Source organism: Haemaphysalis longicornis, unplaced genomic scaffold (assembly GCF_048455015.1).
Source record: "Haemaphysalis longicornis isolate Haplotype H1 unplaced genomic scaffold, Haemaphysalis longicornis Haplotype H1 scaffold_2, whole genome shotgun sequence".
Taxonomy (NCBI): Eukaryota; Metazoa; Arthropoda; class Arachnida; order Ixodida; family Ixodidae; genus Haemaphysalis; species Haemaphysalis longicornis.
Window position 1 is genome coordinate 271,009,661 of NW_027526295.1, and position 19,546 is coordinate 271,029,206.

Genomic DNA, 19,546 nt, shown 5'->3' on the forward strand with positions numbered 1-19,546 from the left:
CCCCGCCACCAGGACATCCGGTTAAAGCTCCACTAAGTGCTCCACAACGTCCCCGACAACGGAGTGCGAATGTGCCCTGGGCTTTACGGCAAGGTCACGGAAGTGACCCGGGACCGATGGCGTGTGCCAGGCTGCTCTGCGCAGCTCTCGACTACACGCCTGGTCACCTGCAGTTGAAGTCGGGCGTCAGTGTGGACGACATCCCTCACCAGGTACGCGTCGCCGGCGAGCAAGCCCTGGCCGTGGTGCCCGGGAGTGCGCCTCTCTGTCTCAGCTGTCACCGGAGCGGACACATTCGACGCGAGTGTAGGGTGCCCCGCTGTGCTCCTTGACGCCGCTTCGGCCACGACGAGAGCGGATGCGTTCGCACCTACGTAAACGTCGCAGGACCAGGAGGGGTTGACAAGACGTCCGAGTTCATCATGGATAAAGAGGAGGCAGAGGAAGCTGCAAGGGGCAAGGTAGAGGTGCTGGCGAAGGAGGTGGCGCCTTCTGAATCAGCTCGCGTCGTCCCGCCGGAGCGCAGCCCGCCTGTGAAGTCGGTGAAAGACCCTGAGTCAGCCCAGGTACAAGATGCCGTACCGGAGGCGTATAACGCCAGCAAAAGGGTTGGTGAGCTGCACACAGACAACATGAGCGTTGACGGGCAAGACCAAGACGGGACCCCAGGCGCAAGTGCTGTGTCGGGGAAACGTGCAAGGGAACGTAGTGGGGCTAAGGGAGGAGACGCCGCAGGGCCAAGCCCCGAGGAGCCTCCAGCGATGGCCGTGCCGCAGTCGAGACGTCCTGGAGCCAAGGCTTGTTTGTCCAATATTCCACCGGACACACCCAAGGGAAAGTGACCGGATCGTTGACACGGCGCTACAAGTGCGGGTTCTGTGGGGTTGAGAGGGGGGAGGAAGTTTTAGAAGGTGTGGTCACCGAGGACTGCTATGTGTGGCAGGCCTCTCGAGCACGGAGACGTCGGGAACCCTCGTCGGGTCCCCGCTTTTCCAGAAATGGGTTCGTTTTGGTTTTCCTTTTGCTTGTTTTTATTGCTTTTTTCTGTTTTTATATTGTGGATTTTTCGAGCACTCCCATGTTAATTTATTTATTGCCGACGGTGCAGTTATTACTATAAAATATGGCAGGCTTTAGAAGAGCGCTTTATTTCGCCACACTAAATGTGCGAGGCCTTGGTGACAGGCGCAAACCGAACCAGCTGAAAAGGATTATGCTGGAAAAAGAAATAGATATCTTGGCTGTTTAAGAAACAAAGATAGAAAGTGATAACTGCAGCGCCAGTATGATAAAGCCCTTTCAAAACCTGTTTAGTGTCTGTGTCAGCCACGCGGTTGGCACATCGGGAGGGTGTTGTCTGTTCATTAGGAATAATATTGGTATTGAAATACAAAGAATTTTTTTCATGTGAAACGGGCAGGTTAGTTTTTTGCGATTTTGAATATGATGGTGGTGAATTCAGTGCCTTTTGTATCTACGCCCCAAACGTCGTGCAAGAAAGAGCGGCCTGTTTTGAAAGTTTCGCTCGATACTTAAGACCAGAAGGACAAATTATTTTACTAGGGAATTTCAATTGTGTTTGCGAGGGAAGGGACAGAAATGGACCACGGCGGGGAGCGGATAAGAGTGCGCAAATTCCTTGTGAATTACTTGAAGAGTGTGAACTGTCCGATGTTGCACACTGCGCAGAAAATGAAAATGTGCTGAGGTTAACGCATTTTCAGGGAGCGAGCCACGCGCGATTAGATAGGGGTTACGTTTCTTGCGATCTAGCTTCCAAAAATATTGCGTAGACGACGTTTTTTTTTTTCAGTGATCACTGTTTTTTTTTTCCATGGGAGAAAAGAGAGAAGGGTATAATAAATATACATGGGAGTTGTGGAAGTTACACATAAAGCTGTTGGATGATGAGACTTTCGTGGAGTCTGTAAAAGAAGCGTTTTGTAAACACACAAACGCAGAAGGTATAAGTTGGGGAGAAAAGTGGGAATCGTTCAAGCAGGACTGTAAGCTTAACGCCATAGAGAGGGGGACTGTACTCAGAAAGAAAGAGAAGGAAACCGAAAGTAACCTGCAGCGTAATTTGAGGGAGATGCAGAGGCTGGAATGCGAAACATCTGGCGCCTTCCGGGATGACATAAGGACAATAAAGAACAAGCTAGAAGCAATAGATAAGCAAAAAAATTACGCCCACCTCCCCTCGCGGGAACCCTGGTGTGATGCAACGCATCTCATGGGTGGTTCCATTGGCGTTTTCCATCGTATTGATTACGCTTATAGCAGGGATTCTCTCGCGAAGGGGAGGTGGGCGTAATTTTCCATTTTCACCATGCAATGCACATGCAGTACACGTATGCTAAGGTAGGGTCTTTATTGCAGACGAGAATGAGTGCCTTGTGGTCCGTAAAGTGCACAGTTAGGGGCTCGACGATTGCATCAAGCAATCGTCGAGTACTGCGAGAGAGTACAAGCGTAATGCAGACGAACGTCGACTGAGACCGTCGGAGCGCTGCATGCTGCTTTATATTTACAGTGCCCGAAGGAGAGGGGAGCGCGGAGAGAGAGAGAGTACTGCACATGCGCAGCGCGCGCAGCGTAGGGTGCCTTGATGCTCGCGCGCTCCGCTGGGGCGCGCGCATCGAGGCACTCTAGCGCAGCGCCGCCCACCGGCGCCTAGCAACGGAGTGAGATCGCGCTGCACCAACCCGCAGCTGCTTGGGAGAGAGTGTTCGCTATCGGAGAGAGGAGAGTAGGAGAGGCGCAGCTGTGCGGACAAGGCCGGACAGACGCAGGAAGGACAGAGGGGCGAGCATGAGATGCGTTGCATCTAATATAGGGGGGCGACCGTGCGAGCGCGAGCGGAACACTATCTGGCGGGCGAAGCGACCACGAAACGATCGTTAACTGATGAGGCACGATACGCTAAAGCCAACACGATTAATGAAATACTGGTAGGCTGAGAGCTTACCCGAGATAAAAAGGTCATAGAAGATGCTTTTGTACAACATTACACTACACTCTTCAGTCTTACCATTCCTAACATGGAAGACTTCAAACAAGGCTTCCTTCGCTTCATGCCACGTCTGGATGACGATGCTAAAAATACATTAGAAGAACCCATAACGTTAGGCGAAGTAGAGAGGGCCATAGGCAGTTTAAAGGGAGGCAAGTCTCCTGGCCCGGATGGCTTGGGTGCCGTTTTTTACAGGAGGTTTTCAAACATCTTAGCACCATTTTTTGCATAGAGTGTTATGTAAAGCATTCGAGGCGGGCGCTCTGCCGCTTTCTTTTTCGCGAACGCATACTGTCTTAATCCCAAAGTCAGACGACAGGGCAGAACTTCAGTCTGTAACTGGCTACAGGCCAAGCACCTTAGCCAATACAGACAACAAAGTACTGATGAAGATTATAGCGAATAGATTACAGCGAATAGTAACCACACTAGTAGGGCCACATCAGACATGCGGTATACGAGGTAGAAGCATACTAAACAATGTTCATGTCGCACGCAGTGTTTTACAGTGTTGTGATGTATTCTGTAGAAGAGTAGCAATGCTTCAGATTGATTATGAGAAGGCCTTTGATAAAGTGTGTCACGAAATCTTGTTCTGCATTCTGGACTATGTTAATGTTGGCGATGTTGTGGAGGAGAGTGTACGTATGGCGTATCGTGAATGTTTCACAAAATTGATTGTAAACAAGCATGTATCCAAAAGTATTCCAGTTTTATCTTCTGTGAGACAGGGATGCCCTGCCTCTCCCTTGTTGTTATGCATTTTTTTGGAACCTTTTTGTTTGCGCATAATCAATGATGATGGTTTGCGCGGGTTTCGTCTCCACTCGAGTGAGGTCAGGCTATTAACATATGCGGATGACGTGGCTGTATTTTGTGAGGACAAGGAGAGCATCAGCAAAGCAATAATGATAAAAGAATTTTGTGGCGTTACAAAGAGTTCTGTTAATTGGGCATAGTGTGTGGGTTTTTTTCATGGGGAGTGGGCGGCAGCACCATCAGTTTTTGAAAATGTGTCATCGTCACGCACACCAGTGCGTTATCTCGGAGTTCCCCTGGACAACTATCAGGATAGCCGCGATTACTTTATTAAACGGGCTCATGAACTGAAACCCTTCCCGTTCCACCGAGGTATAACGGGTAAATTAAATACATTGAAAATGGATGTTTGGATTTAAATTTTAAAAAAAGTAAACAGGTAATTAATAAGATAATTATGCAGAAAATGGCTCACTACAGAACAATGATAAATACAAAAGATGTAAAAGCTATTATCGCATTATTTGCCGCTGACTTTGTTTCTGCGTGTCAGTGAAATTGTGACAAAATATTTGAGGGGTTAGTATTGTTGAATATTAGCGTTAAGTAATATTGTCATTTCTTCTAAAATTTTTAATGTTTTTGTATGTTTTATTAGCTCTGGTTTCCTTCTTACGAGATGATTTCTAGGGATATCAAGAAGTTGTTCTCTGTGTTTGTTTGTTATTGGGAAGTCCTGTAAATAGTGGTCAAAACTGTCTCTCGTAGGTTACATTTACATATGTTATTTTTTGTAATGGCGAACCTATGAAAATAAAACGGAAATCTACCGTGTCCAGTGATAAACTGTGACGTGTAATAGTTGGTGGGAAAGTGGTCCGAAATTTTGTGAATATTCTTTATCCATTGGAATGTGTAGCTTTCATTTCCTTCTTGTTGCCACTCAGCATTCCAATGTTTTCTTAGAATAATATTGAGCTGTTTTTTGATAAATTGTAGTAAAATAGGCCAGTCAATTTTTTCGCCATATTTTGCTGCTTTTTTAGCCATTTTGTCTGCTATTTCGTTGCCGACATTGCCACTGTGACCTTTAATGTAAGTTAACGTTATTTTGACCTGTTTTGCTATTTTGTTTAGCATTTCTTTAATTCTAAATATATTTGGGTTCCGATTATTTGGATTGCTAATTCCTTTTAGGGTTGATAGGCTATCACTATACAACTGTACGTTACCTTCTTTGAAGCTAGTTTGGAGGTATTCAAGTGCTTCTAAAATCGCGATTCCTTCTGCCTCAAAGTTATTGCTGTACTCCGGAAGTTTGTATTGGTTGGTTTCTACTGTTTTGCCGGATTTGTCTAGAGTTATAAAAGCTGCCCCTGTGTCGCTTTTATCTTGCGAGCCGTCTGTAAATACTACAAAATCGGTCTGCGAAATTGGTTGGGTAAGATAGGTAAAATATACGTTATCTGCTGGATGCAGCTGCCATATATCTACTTTGTTACTTATTTGGTCTCCCGTAAAAGCGCGGTTTTTCCTGGTGAACATTTTTTCGGCGAAAAGTACGTTAAATGTTTCGATTTCTTTTTCGATCATCAGATGAATTGGTGGGACATTAGCTATGATGTTTAAGGCCGGATTCGATACTGTTTTAAATGCTTTGGTAACTTTAATGAGGCTTGTTCTTTGAATACTTCTTAGTTTTTTTCTCATTAGTACCTGTTTTTTATACCAAATTGGAGCGGCATAAACTATGATTCTTTCTATAGCTCTGATATAAATTTGTTGTAGGTGTTTGCTGGTAAGCCCCCAGTTGTATGCTGTAAATTTTCCTAGGCTGTTTATTATTTGGTTTACTTTTTCCTTTACATAGTTAATATGAGGGATAAAACTGAGCTTGTTGTCTATATATACGCCTAATGTTTTAATTTCTTTACAGAATTTAAGATTTTTGTTGCCTAGTTTGATAATGGGAGGTTTTTTAATGTACTTGTCCCCTATTACAGTGAATTTTGATTTTGTTGTGTTAAATGTAAGTTCTTTGTCTATTCCCCAGTTTGAGCGCTTCGGTTGCCTTTTGTTCGATATTATCTCTTGAATTGCCTCTTATTACTAAGGTTATGTCGTCGGCAAAAGCCTGAATATATACATCGCTAGGAAATTTGCTGTTTAGGAGATCTAAAATTGTTATGTTCCAGAGTAATGGACTTAAAGGTGACCCCTGCGGAGACCCTGACTTAAGATAAAGTTGAATTCTTGATTTCTCTATGTTATAGATAATTTTTCTATTTTTAAAAAAGTTATGAGTAGAAATGATCAGATTTCTCGGACACCCTGATTTTTTTAGAAAGTTTACAATGACCGATGATTTGACACAGCTAAAGGCGTTCTTTATGTCTAAAGAAATGACAACACATACCGCTTTATCTAATCTTGCTTGATCAATTTTCTTTTTTAACTCTAAGGCGATGGTTGCCGACGTGTTATGGGTAAATCTGAATTGTTTTGTACTATGGAGTTTTTTCTGGGTTAAGAAGTAGTATATTCTGTCTAACTATTTTTTCAAGTATTTTTCCTAGTATAGAGTTGACTGCTATGAGTCTATATTTGTTGGCTCCTTGGTTATCTCCTGATTTTTGTATTAAGATTACATTTGATTCCTTCCACCGTGATGGAATGTATTCTGTTTTGATACATGCATTGTAAAGATCAAGAAAGAATAATTTTTGGTAATTATATAGAAATTGTACAAAAGTGGCCCGTTGGCCATCTGGTCCTGGAGCTAAATTTCTGCGTAATTCGGAAATGACTGCGTTAATTTCATTTTCAGTAATAACAGCTTCATCGCTATCGCTTTCAAGAAGAAGAATTTCTTCTTCGTCACAAACCTTGTCGACGTCGTATAACTCTCTTAATATATGTTCAACTGTTTCTTCGGTTGATTTTGTTTTTCCTCCACTTTCTTTTTCGAAACTTGAAACGATGATTGGTTGGTTTACTGTTCCTCTGGCTAGTTTATACGGTAATGTGAATGGATTTTTATGAACCTGTGAACAAAGTTGTTCCCAACTTTATCTTTTTGCTGTGGCTAAGTTATCATTAAAAGCTTTGTGTTCATCATAGTACTCGCGCTTAAATTGTTCCCTGATTTCTCCTCGCGATTTTTGATACCCCCTTCTTAGTGCTCTTACTCGCTTTCTCTCGATTTCAAGTTCAACTGTCCACCACGGTTTTGGTTGTGTGTGGGATGGTTTAACTTTTTTGCTATGTTTACTTACTAATTTTTCTATTTTATCATACAATGTGTTTACAGCATTTTCGATTTCTTCTGTTGTTTTAATCCGGTTTCTAGCGGTTTCGAGCCAAGTGTCCTTTTTTAAATCTTCTAGGACATGTTTCACGCCTTTTAGGGTGAGACGGTACTTATGTGTGTTAACGATATCGTATAAAAATAAACTAATTAATTTGTGGTCGCTGCTGTTGTAATCTTCGAGTACTTCCCAGTGAATAACTTCTGGTAATAACGCTTGCCTTAAAATGGTTACGTCGATCCAACTCCTACCTATACTGTTTTCGAATGTCGGAGGTGAGTTAGGGCTATTTATAACAGAAAGGTCGTGCCTAAGGGAAAGTTCAAGTAAATCGTCACGCCTTGTATCGGTTATATCTCCTCTCCATACTCTGTGTTTCGCATTGAAGTCACCCAGTACTACTACGTGGTCTGTAGAAAAATCTTGAAAGAAGAGTTCTGATCGGTTTAACATGTTTTCGAAATCGTCTCTGGGAGGGGCGTAGCAATTAATTACAATGAATTCCTTTTCTTCCCAGTTTACCTTCGCCGCAATTATTTTTTGGTCGATTATGAGCGGGAATATTTTACATCTGGAGAATGATTTACTAGAGCGACTTTAGGGTTATTTTTGTGTGCTATGACTTGATGTCGGATGGGAAAACCTATAACCTTTCCTTTAACATGATAAGGTTCCTGTATTGTTGAGATGTGATTATGATTTTCGTTATGGTAGAAACTTAACGCCTCCTTCCCTTTGGCACACCTTGCCAAATTAACTTGGATGATATGTAGTGATGAACGTGGCTGCAAGATTTTTCGCTGGTCCGAGTACTTCATCGCAATACTGTTATGTATGTGTGTGTTGTGAGTGTTGTAGTGATGAGAGTGTAATTGCGTTGACCTATCCATAGCAACTCACAATTTTAGAGCGTCCACCTCAGTCCACTTCACGCACCACTGAACTTCGCTAAATGTTCAATTACTTGCCGCTTGCGTTGTCAAAGCAGAGCTACACCAGTCGGTTCAATTCAATCGGAAGAGAATCGCCTCTTGTTCTTGTCGCTGCCTCTGAATGTACGTTCTCCATCATTGAGTGCCTTATGTCGATCTTCTCAACCGTTCCTTGGCTCTCTTCCGCACAGATGCAAAAATGAGTTTCTACACTAGCGCAGTTCTGATAGTAGTGGTTTCCCCCACATTTGGCGCATCGTGGTCTCCTGTTGATGTCACAGTGTTTTTCGGAGTGGCCGTAGCTCGCACAACGCTTGCATCTTGGGAGGAAAACGTTGTTGAAGTACCTGCAGCTTGTCCATCTGATGTAGAGTCTTTCTTTCAAAACGATGCTCTGATAAGCTGGCAGTTTTGTTGACAGAACGGCTGTTGTGCCATTCTTTCCCTTCCAATGGTTGAGAACTTGGATGTCGTCGGGATCACAGGATAGTCGATTCTGGTTTACTAAGGCTGTCGGAATGTCTTCGACTGAAACGTCGTCTTGGATACCTATTACCTTAACCTGGGGAAGTTTTGTCTTGGGTTCCCTTGTTTGTATTTGGTGGGTTGCTGGATTTTTCGCGATTTCTTCAGACAGTTACTTCAGTCCTTCCTTTGACGTCGAGGTCACTACGATGCCTTCTCTTCCATGTCGAAGGGAGACTTCGGTTAAGCCGATTTTTTCTGGTTCAATGTGTTTTTGGAGTATTTCAGCTATCTTTGCTCATTTTAATGTGGGTGATGTCACCACTAGCGCAGCGCGAGGTGGCGGCTGGTTGGTTCTTGTTTGTACTGGGTCTTTGTCGTTGGTTGGTTCTTTCACTTCACTTCCTTGAACAGTTCTTGCATAACTAAGACCTCCTCGGTTGTGTTTGCTGATAGCATTTTCCATGCCGGAGATCTCTCTTCTAAATCGCTGCACGTCGTGAGATGCTTTTAATGTGAGCTCCTTCATTTGGATGAACTCTTTGAGCAGTGTGTCGACTCCTTGCTTCAGACCTTTCACATTTTTTTTAAACGTCGCGATTTCCATGAGTGCGCTCATGAAACGCTCATCACAGCTGGTTATTTTTGTTAGCAGGTCACTGCTGTCATCACAGATCGGAATGTCCGACGTAGTGTGTTCTCTGGCGGGTAGAGCGGGGGAAATCTTCAGCTATATCAGTTCCATCCGGCGATTTTGGTTCGTGGAGACATCGTTGGTGGTCTTCACCGCTTTCTTGAGTCTCAACTCTTTTGGGTGGATTACTCATGTTCGAAGGTTCAGGAGGAGCGTTTGAGCCCGTGTCGCTTAGCTGTGAGCCATCATTTTGCCAGCTGTCGCGTTCTGATGATGGTCTTGCATTGCCGCTTGTGGAAGTTGGCTTGGTTTCGCTTTTTTTGTTGGGTCTGCAGATTGTTTCTTTCTGCGTTTTTTTTTTCATCCTTTCACTACTGGGGATCTCCCACTTGCTTTCGCATCTTTCTACCTTTTCCGTATCCACGAGTCTCCTTCGCGAGCGCTACACTTCCGTATTCGGCCTCACAAGGCGAAACCGACTTTGAAGCGTGGGAGTGAGCTTGTATTAGTTTTTTTTTGTTCAGATAGCTGTTAGAATTTCCCCTCGGTTTCGTTTTCCCCTTCTGGAGACTTTCGTCTAAATTCGGAGCCCACCCGGCTCTCCTCCGGCAACTATGTGTTTGTTTACATCATGGAGGAAAGAAAAGGTTTTCTTTCCTCCATGGTTTACATTGTCCGTAATGGCTGCGCCCAGGGTCCAGTCGGCCGAGAATGGTAAGACGGCTTTTACTTCCTTTTTGCGCCTATTTTGGCGGATATTGGCTCGTCGATGTCACCGAAAATGTTCGTGAGTCGATTAGGACCTAACCACCATCCTCCTGGCAGTTGTTGTCTTGTTTGGAGGTTTTGAAAATTTGAAGCGGTGGGTTAGATTTGAAGCGGTGGGTTAGGCTTACCCGATTGCTCTTGCTTCCGAAGCTTTTTCCGGAGCCTTGAGTCGTTTCCAGGTAATGTCTTGGTGTGCAGGGGTCCTCCGGATGTTCCGCTGGCCTTGGATGCACGAGGGAAAAGCGTGCGGACAATATGTTCGAAATGAAGTACTTTGAATGCAGGAGCTGGCGCGCACCGCTGCTAGCAAGTTGGCTGTGACGTCACGTCCCAGCCGCGATTACTGGGAATCCGAAATGGTGAGGCTGCGCGAAAATACAACTAAGTGGGGAGGTCGAGCTTTGTCTGTTTTCGCACGCGCCACAGTTTGAAACCTTTTTTCTGGTAGCAAAGCTGTGGTACGTGATGCAAGTCATTCATTGTTCGAGAGTTTAAGTTCAGAAAATACATCGTGTGTTTGCCGTGTTCATTTGGTCTTCAGTGTGGGAGCGTTCAAGCAGAACCAATCTTTTCCGGCGAGTTAAGGAGGGCGGGGTTGGTTTGTGTCACTTTTACATTCGCCGACTTGGTAATCGGTTTTTGTTCTTACGGGATACGAATGACCCTTTTCTGCGAACATTTTTACTAAGTGTGCTGGCAAAAGCGTTGCCAACATATATTTTCTCATCCGCAGACGGAACCTGTAGCAGCCCTAAAGGCTATATGAAGGAGGTTGTAGACTCTTTCTGGTTTCTAGCAGTACGGTTTTCACTGGAGTACTTAGCAGCTGTGTCAAGAAAGGCACTTACTAAAGACTTAAAGAATGTGTTGTTACGTGTGCCACTTTGCCGATCAGTGTATAGATCTGTTCATGGCCAGGTCGTGTTATCTCGTGTTAAAAAGATGGCCGTCCCAGCAGCCGTGAAAACATTTTTCTTTAAACTACACACCGGTACACTTCCCGTTAAGACGTGGATGCAGGAGAAAGGCTTGTTTGTCGCTGGTCCTACAACGTGCACTTTGTGCAACAAGCCATGAACTGTTGAGCACGTCTTCGCGGAGTGCTGGGACGCCATCTTTTTCTGGGATGTGTTGCAAAGGACCTTAAAGATAGACCTGCCCGTTTCACCCCAAGGCATACGATTTCTTTGCGTAGCTAGTGACAACAGTGTGCGGTATGACCTCATCATGGCTCTAGGATTGCATGCCATTTGGAGGTCGAGGATGGCGGTGCGCCACGCTGACCCGCACACCCTCACTGTGAGCAAATACTTTGTACAGAGTATTAGTCTGCTCTATGAAGTGCACAAATTGCAGACTCCCGATATGGAATAGCTACCTGTACTAGAAGAACTGTGTACGTTTGATGTTTATTTTAATTTTTTTTCAGTCAACCGAAGTTCGGCCGACGGTTTTTAATCTATCCGTGACGTGTATTGTGTGCGGAAAAAAAAGGTAATAAAAAAATACGAGGTGACCGAGAGGTTAAGGCGATGGACTGCTAATTCATTGGGCTGTGCCCGCGAGGGTTCGAGTCCCATCCTCGTCGGTAACTTTTTTACTTTTGGCTTGCTGTCACAGTGTGCGTCATGTCATATTGGAAAATAACACACCTTTTCGTATTTGTTATAGACGTTAAATTCTCTCTATTGACAGATTTACACTCCGCCGTTAGGTAGAAGACCAGCCGGGGCTGGTCTCCTACCTAACGGTGGAGTGTACCGATGGGACCAATGATGATGTCTATGGCGCTGCGTCGTGATGGGCATACGGGCAATTTTACAGCGTCAGCGATATTGCGCAGACCCACGGAAGGTGTTGTATTGTTGGTAGAAAACATTTATTGCGGTAGAGGTTACAGAGAGGTATTTGAGGTGAGCCGGCCGCTAGTCGGGCACGGATGACGACAGCCTCTTGCGGCGTCCGCGTTCTTTGCACAAAACGAGATCGTGAAACGGCTGCCGAGCCTTGTTGGCAGAATACGGGCGGATGCGGCGCTTGAGAATGTGCCATCACACCACAACGGCAGAGGAAATTCGACGCTACGTACTCAAGAACATATATACTAGGGGTATAAATCATATTCCTAAGGAAACTGCGCAGGAGCGTAACTCCTGAACCGTCTTCCAGGCGAGACCGCTGCTCCTTGGTCAGACGGTACATCGAGATATGTAACGGGTATGGTGGACAGACATGGTAACGCATGTACGTATATGTCCATAGGTATTCACGTAGTTATGTCTGGGGTGATTTTGTGATGTATTCCGACATTCATTGCGTTTTTAGATAAAAAGGATACTATCAGGCTTGCTTTGAACGTTTAGTTCTACTCAGCCACACGGTGTGGCGTCGAAGTTAGAGCGACGAACCAATTCATTCTGCTCTACCTGAATTCGTAGAGCGCAGTAGAGATTTTCTAACGCGCTTTTTGTTGTTTTACTATTGTTAATGCGAATACATTAAATGGCACACTGAATAAAAAGGCCAGTGTCAACACTTGCAACAGCCAAACGGTTCCCAGACACGGGGCCTTAAAGCGTTTCATAGCGCGAAGCACTCCAAGCATTTCCTTACACTTGACGGTAGCGAAAGGTGGCCGTCCCGGCCAGCATACCGTCAACGATGTAAGAGAGTGGATTGTCACAATCATGTAGGTGAGCAGACAGGCAGCGGAAACCCCCATCGTCGTCAACCCTACCTATACATGTCGGCAGGTACGAGGAGCGGCCTAACGCGTAGGCGACAGATCAAAGCCATTCGAAAGCGTAGCGCAGAAGTGTCTCGCTAAGCAAATCGTCTCAAGCGGTAAAAGGACGGAACCCTCCGAAAACCCGGGCGGCAGCAAGCAATCTGAGCCATTCAACTGGGCATTAGCGCTTTACGATTCAGAACCCCTAAGAAGTGCTTACGTGTCATGTGGCTTTCTTGTGCTTCCTTTACCAACATTTCATTGATTTATTTTAGGGTTTAACGCGCCAACGCAGCTCAGCCGATGAGGCGCGCCGCAGTGGAGGGTTGCATAATAATTTTGACAACCTGGGGATCTTTCACGTGCGCCGAAATATCGTACACATGGGCGTTTTTGCTTTTCGCCTCCATCAGAAAAGCGGCAGCCGCGGCGGGAATCGAATCCGCGTCCTCGTGCTCTGTACCGGCATTTGTCTATAGTGGTTTGAAAAGGACTCCTCCAATGAAGCGGCGCGTGCCCCTGTTCCGCTCAGCACTGAGAAGACCATTCTAGAGGCGGGCGTGTGCGGCACCCGCGTGGCCTTGCGAGTGCTGGGCAACATTGTGGCCCTGGTCGTGTCCTTCATGGGCTGCATCAAGACTTGCGACCTGCTGGTGGCCGGCATCACGGACAGCATAGGCCTGGGAAGCATCACACTCGAGGTACGCGCATGCCCGCTCAACTGCTTTGTCCCGCTTTGGCCAGGGCAGGGCACATGACACAGGAACAGGGCGGGGCAAGGTAAGGCAAGATAAGGCAAAGTAAGGTCAGGTCAGGTGGATGCGTGAGTAAAGGTAGGGTAAGTGGGTAGACGTGTAAGTGGCTAAGTGTAGGGTGATATGCCGGAATATGCGTGCCTTTCCTGGATATGCGTGCCTTTCCTGGATATGCAAGGCACCGCGACACAGCGGCGCTCTCTATCGCCTTTAGCGTTACTTTCGGACTACCAAATAGCACTCATTTTCAGATGTGTGGAATTAAGGACATGTACATACATAGTCTGTCACACTAACACAGAACATGCGAGCGCGTAGCTTTTCTCTATATGATACTACACGCTGGCTGAATGTACTCATACATTCATCACGTACAACTTGTGGGATATCGCTACGGCATTATTATTGCCGCCAGACGTTTCAGTAGAGCCCGAGCTGCATACCGATGAGTTTAAAGCACCTAAGCAGTGGCTGCCAAAAACAAGAAAGAAGTTCAGGTAAGTAACGGTGATGCGAGCAAAGACGAAGAAGTTGATTAGACGTTAAAACCAGGAATGGACGCTGGAACATTGATACGCGTAACACCTCGGACAAGCCACCGTCGACTTCGACTGCTGGCAGAGCGACAGGCCTTCTCTTATTGTTCGCCAAATATTTCGGGAGGACACGTCAGGGCAGTGAACATCCCTTTGAATATACCAAGTCTCGTCAGGACGTGGTTCATCAGCCACGTGCACAGAAGACATTAATGGGTATTCTTTCGAAGGCACGGGGGACTGGAAGAATCAGCTCAGGCACGTGGCCGTGTTCAACGACTAGAACGAGGGGGCGCAGGCTTCTTAATGCGTACTTCGCTATGAGACACTGAGCGCCAGCGGGGTTTGAGAACCATGAAGTGTGATTTCGTTTTGCCGGCAACTACTGGCGACTTACATACAGCGGCCGTAAAGGAAGGGCTGAGGCTGGTCTCCTAGCCATAAATCAGTGCCCCACAGAGCGCGTTGCCATGTATGTCGGGGACACAGGAGTATCTTCAGGCGTGCAGACTCTGCTAGGGCACATAAAATGGTTCATCGCCTTATGCGGGACACCAAGCAGGCGATTCTTTCCAAGTCCTCCAAGAACAGTTTCCCAGTTCATTGATGGGGCTGCGATAATAGAAAGGTCGCTTCATGAAACTTTCATGTAAACTGCGATGAAGCCGCCATGTAGAGTGTAACCCGACTGAAAGGATCCATCGCCGGGAACTCGTGGGAGAAGTCAGCCGAAAAGAGCTCCGGGGACTACAGTAAAGACACTTATCAGCAGCTGTGCGGTTTTTTGTGAACATCTTCAAAGAAGAGCTTTGGCAAACAGTCGGGTCACCCGAAGGAGCGAACGTGGCCCGGCAAGAGTGGAGCATTTGGTCCGCTGAATCACCGCAGCAACCAGGCTACCGGCGCCATTGTCCAGCTGCAACTGGCACTGGACTTGAGACCCCGCAATACGCCCTACCCGAGAAAACCAAGACGCTGGAAAAGAGTAGCTGAGGCGCATTCGTCACCCCACACCACCCTGCTTGCAATGCCGGAAAGTGTGACGATCTAACGCGCCTGCCGCGCTGTGTTGGTTTGCGCGGATTCGCGTGGAATGCTCCTCTTCCGAGAAACAGAAAGCGACCAGGAGAGATCGCGATTGCAAAAAACTGCGATGCGAGATGTCAGAACATGGTTGAGCCCATACGTTCCGCGTTGCGGTCACCGTTGCCTTTCCTGCAGCCCTTTAACTTTATTATTCTCTACCTATACCCCCGTCGGAGCTCGGTGTCGAGAGCCAGAAGCAGAGGAAACTGATGCCCAGTTGCGCAGTTTTCCGTGAATATGTCTCTATTTTCTTCTTAAGGGTGTGTGTTCTTTGCTCTGCTCATCGTCGTTTTGGGAGAACCCTGTAAAGGTTACCCAGTCTGGACTAGCCAACGACATCACACGTTTCTCTTTCCTTTGGCAGAAGCTCATCGGCTACTTGATGACGCCTTTGGCGTTGGCCATGGGTGTGTGCTTGGCAGACAGCCTCGAGTTTGGGAGACTCGTCGGTGTGAAGATCGTCTCGAACGAGTGCATCGCCTTCATCATGCTCCAGCAGGGACGCAAAGCACTTGAGGTATCCACACTGCTAGTTAGCACGTCCGAGTACCATGGGGGAAACACGCGCTCAATCGGCGAAGCGTCGTGGTTAACTCGAAGACACGATTTCGTGCACGGGCCTGTTTCTCAAATGGGCCATGGAGACAAAATACGGCATTGATCAATTTGAATGAACTAGCCGTTGGTATCTTACCGAGCGCTATTGCAGTGACGAAAGACCTTTCTTTAACCGAAAAAAAACTTCGGTCTAAACGCACTATCAAAAGTTGGCCATACTTGGCACAGGCAGGTATTATGTTTATGATATGATAGCAGCGGTATTCTACGCAGAGTTGCCTATTTTATGACAGCTGGGGAAATTTTGGCAGCTACAACAAAAGAATTAGGCCGCGTTCAGACTGTTGCCATAACTCTCGAAATAACTTTGAAGAATGACGTCACCCGCCGCGGTGGCTCAGTGGCTAAGGCGTTGCGCTGCTGAGCACGAGGTCGCGGGTTCGATTCCCGGCCGCGACGGTCGCTTTTCTGATGGAGGCGAAAAGGAAAAACGCCCGTGTGTACGAGATTTCGGCGCACGTTAAAGATCCCCAGGTGGTCAAAATTAATCCGGAGCCCTCCACTACGGCGCGCCTCATCGCCTGCGTTGCGTCGGCGCGTTAAAACCCTACAATCATCAAGAATGACGTCATTTCACGTCTCAGGCAACCGAACTGCGTGACCCACCGTGTTTTACGTCCATAGTTCACGGTATGAGTTTTGCGCCGGTAGTCTAAACGTAGCCTTAGATTACATTTATGTACAACCGCCTTTTTTCACAAATTAGTCATTTTTAATCAGGTAGTATTCGCAATAGCTGACCAGGCAGCTAGAGCTGACATAAAAGTGATTTTGTTTTATGGTTTTAAAGACAGACAAAGTCTTCGCAATGCAACGTGTGGACGCACTAAGGCGGCAAGCGGCCAAGGGTTTTGCCGATGCACTGTTATCTGACGTTGCTTCCAATGGGTCAGGCCACGGGAGAAGTCCTGCTTTGTACGCAAAATGACAACCACGTTTCTGAGAACTCAAAAAGTAAAGTAAATAATGAATTCGATTTATGAATTAACTTGTTCCTAGATAGGCCAAAATCAACTCTCGTTTTTTTAGGGGGGTGGGGTTGTTGATGATCACATGTGAAGCGCCGCGGGGATTGGTGAGCGCTATAGATAGGTGTTGTAGTACCTAAAACCAAGGAGGCACAATATCGTAAAATTATGCAGCGTTAGAGGAAGCGGGGAAGCCCGGAACTGCGGCCAACCAAAGGAGGAAATACACTAGCCAAAGCGCCGATGTTGCGAATCAAGCAGGCAATCAGCCAGATAAAAACCACCACAAATGGGAAATAGGCCACGCTACTACACAGGGGGATTTTATATTTTCATCATCATCATTTCTATCATCATAAAGACGAACATTGGCACGAACTCAAGGGTAGACCAAACTGTTCATCTAGTGCGTGTTTTAACCTCGCGCTACCGCTTTTGATTTTAAGGCACTTCGTGGTTAAGCCGAAGGGCTTAACCATGGTTGCACGTTCCATTATCGATGTACCGAACGCTAAAAACACGTGCAAGCCGGTGTTCGCGAGATCACTCCGAGGCTCCTTCAATTCTTGCTCTTCTTCCACCAACATCTTGCGCTGGAAAAGGCCTCGCATACTGCCCGTATCACGCAGAAACGGACGGTGGCGCTGGCGACGTTTGCCCTGTGCGGACTGGGCAACCTGTGCTCCGTGGGGACGGCGCTGGGCACCATCGGGGCGCTGTGTCCGCAGCGCCTGGCCACTGTTGCCCAGATGAGCTTCCGAGCCATGTGGGCCGGCTGCACCGCTACGCTGCTCAACGCCTGCGTCGTCGGTGATTACCTTTGCGATGCAGAACTTTGCTACGTAACGAGCTTCTTGCTCAAGTTACTCTCTTTTCTTTCCTCTCTCAAAGTAAGAAAACCGCCAATGGCGTGTTTACTCGCGAGAGATTGTCAACTATAATTTCTGTGCACGGGACCGCAGGTGTTCTGCTTTCCCACGTTCGCAATATCTGTTTCTATGATGCCATCATAATCCTTCTTACACCTTAAAACAAAAGCAATTTTGTAAGCGCAAAAACAGCCTTTCCTGCATCGGCCAGTTCACACTCCTCCCCCTCCCCACCCTCAATTACATAAATTACGCCTTCGAAGACCTCCCCCTCGTCCCCGTCCCCGGAGGGCCGCGTATTGGGCAGCCTTGCTCTATTGACCCTGAATGCGGTCACATGGACATTAAGTTGTCATATTACCAAAGTAGAAAAGCCTCTGCCCTGTGCAAGGAAAAGCATCTCGTGGTTAACGCACTAGCACATTGGAGCAAAACATTGTTTTTCTGGCTCCATATATTTTCTGCTGACATGCATTGCTTGTCTAAACGCACATTCAGTAGGTGGTATTTTGATTTAATCGGCTATTGCGTACTCATAAAAATTAACACCACTCTGCGGTACTTTTCAGGGAGCCTTATCGACTGACCAACCAACGGCGTAAAACAATGGACAGTGATGGACCACTTGAAAATACCGGGCGTTCCTTACGTGTATGTTTTAATGACCTGTATGTTTTAATGATAACCTAATATTAATGAGTCGTTGTAAAATACTGCTACAGAAATACCGGGAGTAATAGGTAGGAAAATATTATTGATGAGAAAACCTGAGGGTAATGGTACCTTATCAAGATATAGCGGTTTTGTGCGCAGTATTAGCGTTTTAGTTTTCATTGCATAAAGCAGTTCTAATGCGGTTTCAAGTGATGTCTTGTACTCACAGACTTTCTTTTTTGGAGTGCTTCTTTTGCTTGATTGCATCTATTGCTTTTCAAATTCAGTTAAGTGACCGTGTGGTGTGGAACACTACCCAATACCTCGCAATTATCAAATAAAATACTTCGTATGTCCCGTGGTGTAAATTGCGCTGTTTTTAAGCTTTGTTGCGGTGCTTCTGAAAACAGCGACGATATGCTAGGTAAGCGTATCCGCAGCATTGAAATGAATAGTTTTGCGCTGCTTTATTGCACGCCATTTGATCTTCGCGCTCTTAAGGCGACAGCATACCAGAACCCCGCGGGGCACAGCCCGGCGCGTTAGGGGTCATTTTACTACGGATAAAACACCGGACCTCATTGCAGTGGCGCGCATCAAGCGTGGTCGGAAATTCAATCATCAGTGGCTCTGGTCAGCAGTGAAAGCCTCTGAAACTGCTTAGCGAAAGGGAACAAGATATGCTTTGGACTACACTTTGTAAGTACATCTATTTTGTAATGCCAACGCGCTTCTCACATGAGGGCAGCTCCCAGAGTGAATTGACTATATGACGTCCCAAAAAACAACTTTTTTAAGGCTGTGTCTATGGGGAGGAATAGCTAAACAATTTTTTTACCTCTTTCTGGGGCTTTACCGCATTCTAACAGTTTCTTTCAAAATTCAAAGACACTTGCCGAATTTAACTTTTAACCCACTTGTGTAGCGTCTCCGCCTTAGCTTTATATATAGTCATTAGACCCATTACCGGCCCGACCAGAAGGCTGTTCGTCGGACTTTTAAACTTCATCGCATGTCTAGCCAACGTTATATTGGAAACCTGCACACGACAGAGATAGCGGGGCATACGGAAACCGGATCCGCATTCGACAAATAAGTTGTGGGCTGGGCCTTGCCAGATTTCGCAATGCGAAATGTTTTGATCAATCACGGAGCAAAGAAAAGCGAGCAATAGCGGAGGCTGCGCGCCATCTGGGCGAAGGCTTCTGTACCGCCGGATTTGTGCGATGCGGCGCGTCTCTAACCTAGCATAGAGGGCACCGCTAGTCCGCTCAGGATGCAGAAGAAACTTTTATTCCCGTCCACCGTGTATACTCGTGTACTGTACTCATTCATGAAGTGGCCTGTCCCTTTCGTTCACACAAAAAAATATTTTTAATGCAAGTTCGAAAGTGCCAGAATCGGCTTTGCGAAAAGATTTGAACTATTTTAATACGCAGCTTTCTTCTTCTGG

At 46.3% G+C, this 19,546-nt stretch overlaps 1 protein-coding gene across 1 annotated transcript; it reads left to right on the plus strand.

Annotated features, from left to right (window-relative positions):
• The first annotated feature begins 116 nt into the window (after positions 1–116).
• On the plus strand, positions 117–18,415 carry LOC144168636 (putative transporter YutK). The gene is made up of 6 exons (XM_077697582.1): positions 117–255; positions 388–566; positions 13,087–13,308; positions 15,349–15,501; positions 17,200–17,380; positions 18,009–18,415. Exons 1-6 carry the CDS (start codon positions 117–119, stop codon positions 18,023–18,025), a joined length of 891 nt encoding a protein of 296 aa, XP_077553708.1. The 3' UTR covers positions 18,026–18,415.
• The last annotated feature ends 1,131 nt before the right edge of the window (positions 18,416–19,546 follow it).

Coding starts and splice junctions, on each gene's coding strand:
- LOC144168636 (XM_077697582.1), top strand. CDS start 117: ATGGCGTGTGCCAGGCTGCTCTGCGCAGCTCTCGACTACACGCCTGGT. Junction 256..387: donor CCTGGCCGTGGTGCCCGGGA/GTGCGCCTCTCT, acceptor TAAACGTCGCAG/GACCAGGAGGGGTTGACAAG. Junction 13,309..15,348: donor TGGGAAGCATCACACTCGAG/GTACGCGCATGC, acceptor TTCCTTTGGCAG/AAGCTCATCGGCTACTTGAT.